The sequence below is a fragment of the Cynara cardunculus genome, assembly GCF_001531365.2.
Source record: "Cynara cardunculus var. scolymus isolate 2C chromosome LG 14, CcrdV1, whole genome shotgun sequence".
Lineage (NCBI taxonomy): Eukaryota > Viridiplantae > Streptophyta > Magnoliopsida > Asterales > Asteraceae > Cynara > Cynara cardunculus.
Genome location: NC_037541.1, coordinates 11,442,928 through 11,445,725, shown reverse-complemented (window position 1 = coordinate 11,445,725; position 2,798 = coordinate 11,442,928). Strand labels below are relative to the sequence as shown.

At 38.5% G+C, this 2,798-nt stretch overlaps 1 protein-coding gene across 2 annotated transcripts in view; it reads left to right on the top strand.

Annotated features, from left to right (window-relative positions):
• Window positions 1-1,715, top strand: part of LOC112526993 (probable protein S-acyltransferase 14) — a 5,700-nt gene extending 3,985 nt beyond the window's left edge. For both annotated transcript variants that reach the window (XM_025137456.1, XM_025137457.1), the window contains 2 exons: window positions 318-383; window positions 1,201-1,715. In XM_025137456.1, coding sequence (XP_024993224.1) covers window positions 318-383; window positions 1,201-1,326 — 192 coding nt within the window. In that variant the 3' untranslated portion in view covers window positions 1,327-1,715. The remainder of the gene's footprint in view (window positions 1-317; window positions 384-1,200) is intronic.
• The last annotated feature ends 1,083 nt before the right edge of the window (window positions 1,716-2,798 follow it).

Here is a 2,798-nt window from a genome sequence, read left to right as displayed (position 1 = left end):
GGGGGGGGGGGGGATAAGAGCGTAGAGAAGAAACCAGATAGATTTGCTATCAGGGTCGGAGCCCGAATTCATTTTCAGGGTGGTCTGCAAACCAAAATTGAAATAAGTTTTCACAAACCGGGGGGTCTTCTCAGAAACAGCCTCTCTACCTCCCAGACGCTACTTTTGAGTGGGATTTATTGGGTTTCTTTGGTTTATATGTCCCCGCCCCAACGTTGCAGAGCTTAGCATCGTTGATGCACTAACATCACCCTCTTTTTAAAACGCATATACTTTATATTCACTGATTAGCTATTGATATACGTTGGATTGATCAGGCATACGAGAAGAAAACTAGTCCAAAATGGCGTTATGATCTTGGTCGCAGGAGGAACTTTGAACAGGTACCATGCCCATCCCATATATTTCTGTTTCTGGCAGAAGTTTTACTTCCTCGTGTCCATGTTTCTATTTTAGTTTGTTCCAAAGTAAGTGTCCACATTTCTATTTCTATTTTAGTTTGTCATTATTGAAGCGATAATGGGAAGGAGGGAGTATTATGCTTATAACGTTATGAATCGAACGTGTGATTAGTAACTTGAAGCCCAGTTTCTAATTACCGATGTTTATTTACTGTTTTGCCCTTACGTAGACTTCACATTTGGTAGTTTCGTGGGATATAAGCGAAACAGGTTGACCCGTTGAACAGTAAAATGTTTGACTATTTGTCAAATATCTAAAAAGTAGACCCCTACAATAAATGCTAGAATAAGGGACTCGAATGAACCCAGTATATCCCACCCTGAGGCAATAAGGGACTCAATACCTATTTACGGGAAATACTCGTTTACATTTCTCTCCCTTTGTGAGGTTTGAACCCCTTACCTCCCCGAGAGTTGGGCCGTACCAGTAGCCCGGGTCCCGCTCGAGCAATGACCCATTGGTATCTTTGATTCTTTGTAACAAGTACAATGGTAAATTGGGAAAATTTCCACTGGATATAGAATTTTATCTCCATTTTGTTCTTTTTTGCACAAACCGGGGGTTCTCATGGAAACACTCGCTTTACCATTTAGGATGGAGGACAGGTCTGCATTAATCTCCCCCGTAGATCCTACTTCTTAGTGGGATATACCATGCTTTTCGGGTTTTCTTCCTTTTTTGCATTAAAATTGATTTTATTTATCCCGTTTTCACTAAGAATTTGGTGAAAAATGTCAGGTATTTGGAACAGTACAGAGGTATTGGTTTATTCCAGCTTATTGTGATGAAGATTTGCGAAAAATGCCCGCCCTTCAAGGCATCGAGTATCCATCCAAGCCGGATTTGGACGCCCAAGAATTCTAAAGCGGGAATCGAATAAACCGTTTTCTGGGTTTATAGCATCATCCCCCCGACCCCCCATCACACGACGGACTGAACAGATTGCAACAGATTTTAGGTATAGGTGTTTTTAACTTGCGTAGAAATAGCGGCTTGACTGTAAGAAAGGGGGAGGAGTTTGATGAACCGAATGTTTATTCATCGGGGTACGGTTTTTCGGCTTGGGGTGGATGGAAGTTATTGTAAGCTATATATAGGGTTTGCCAAGAAATGTACATTAGTAACGTTTTGAAGAATTGCCCACACTTAATGAACCCGCAACTTTGTGTCGGTTTTCGTTGCAAGCTGTCGTTTATTTTGGCGAATGATCTGTCGTCGTTTTGATTTTCAATTGTAAGTTTCTTATAAGCTAAGTTGTGGGCTACCAATAACTTCCACCATGGTTTTAAGTTTATTTAGAGGTGATTTGGTTAGTCAGTTTTTCGCTATGGGACGTGACGTGACAAATGTCAGGTGGTACCAGAGCCGGATCCTTGTACCATAGGGATTGTTGGGCAAACACGGTACGTCTTAACTAGTGTTATTTGCCCTTGATTGAGGATGACAATAATGAAGACCAAGATGACTTTAGTTTATCTTATAACATGTATAGGAATGATGATACTCTAAAATTTGGTTCATCACTGCACAGTTACGTACAGCATGAGATGCCATCGTCCAGTTGTTTTACAGTTAGGAATCCCTCTTTTCTCCCCAATCTATCTATCCATACGGTTTCAAACCAAAAAACCCTCAAATCATATTTGAAAGAAAAGACACGTGGAAGATTTCTTGTATCTGAGAGCACTCCACTTCTTTTTTGGGGTCAAGGGAAGGATTATATCAAAACACAAGCTTTTCTGGTACTCGTCTCTAACCAACTTTCTGAAGAAAAAAAAGATTTCAAATAACATAATAAACTTCATGATACTAAAAAATTCACTAAAACTACTGTATGAATTATAATCAAAGAGAATGAAAGAAGAAGATGATGAAATATCTTTTGTGTAGTTATGTAAGATAATTCTCGAGCAGTCTTCGACTGAAGGAGAGAGATCAGAGAACGATTTAAGGGTATAGTTTTGATACAGGATATGGATTTAAGATGGGTGGGTGACAGATTTGAAGGACGTATCAGTTATAAGCAATCCAATTTAGAGAGAGACCATGACGCCAGGGGAGATGGAGAGAAATGAGGGATTGTGGGAAGGGGGAGCGGAGAAGTGAGGAGTTTAATTTAAGGGGAAGGCTAATGGCACCCTTATGGCACCCCTATACATCTATGTGATCATTACTTTTTTTGTTTTCTTTTTTGTAATTTTGTCTTTTTGTTGTCTTTTTTCTTTTTATACTAATTTTTTTAATTATCTTATTATAAATATATACTATTACAATTATTATTTTTTATTCTATAATAATTTAATATTAAAAAATATTATATATTTTCTTTTCTCTTT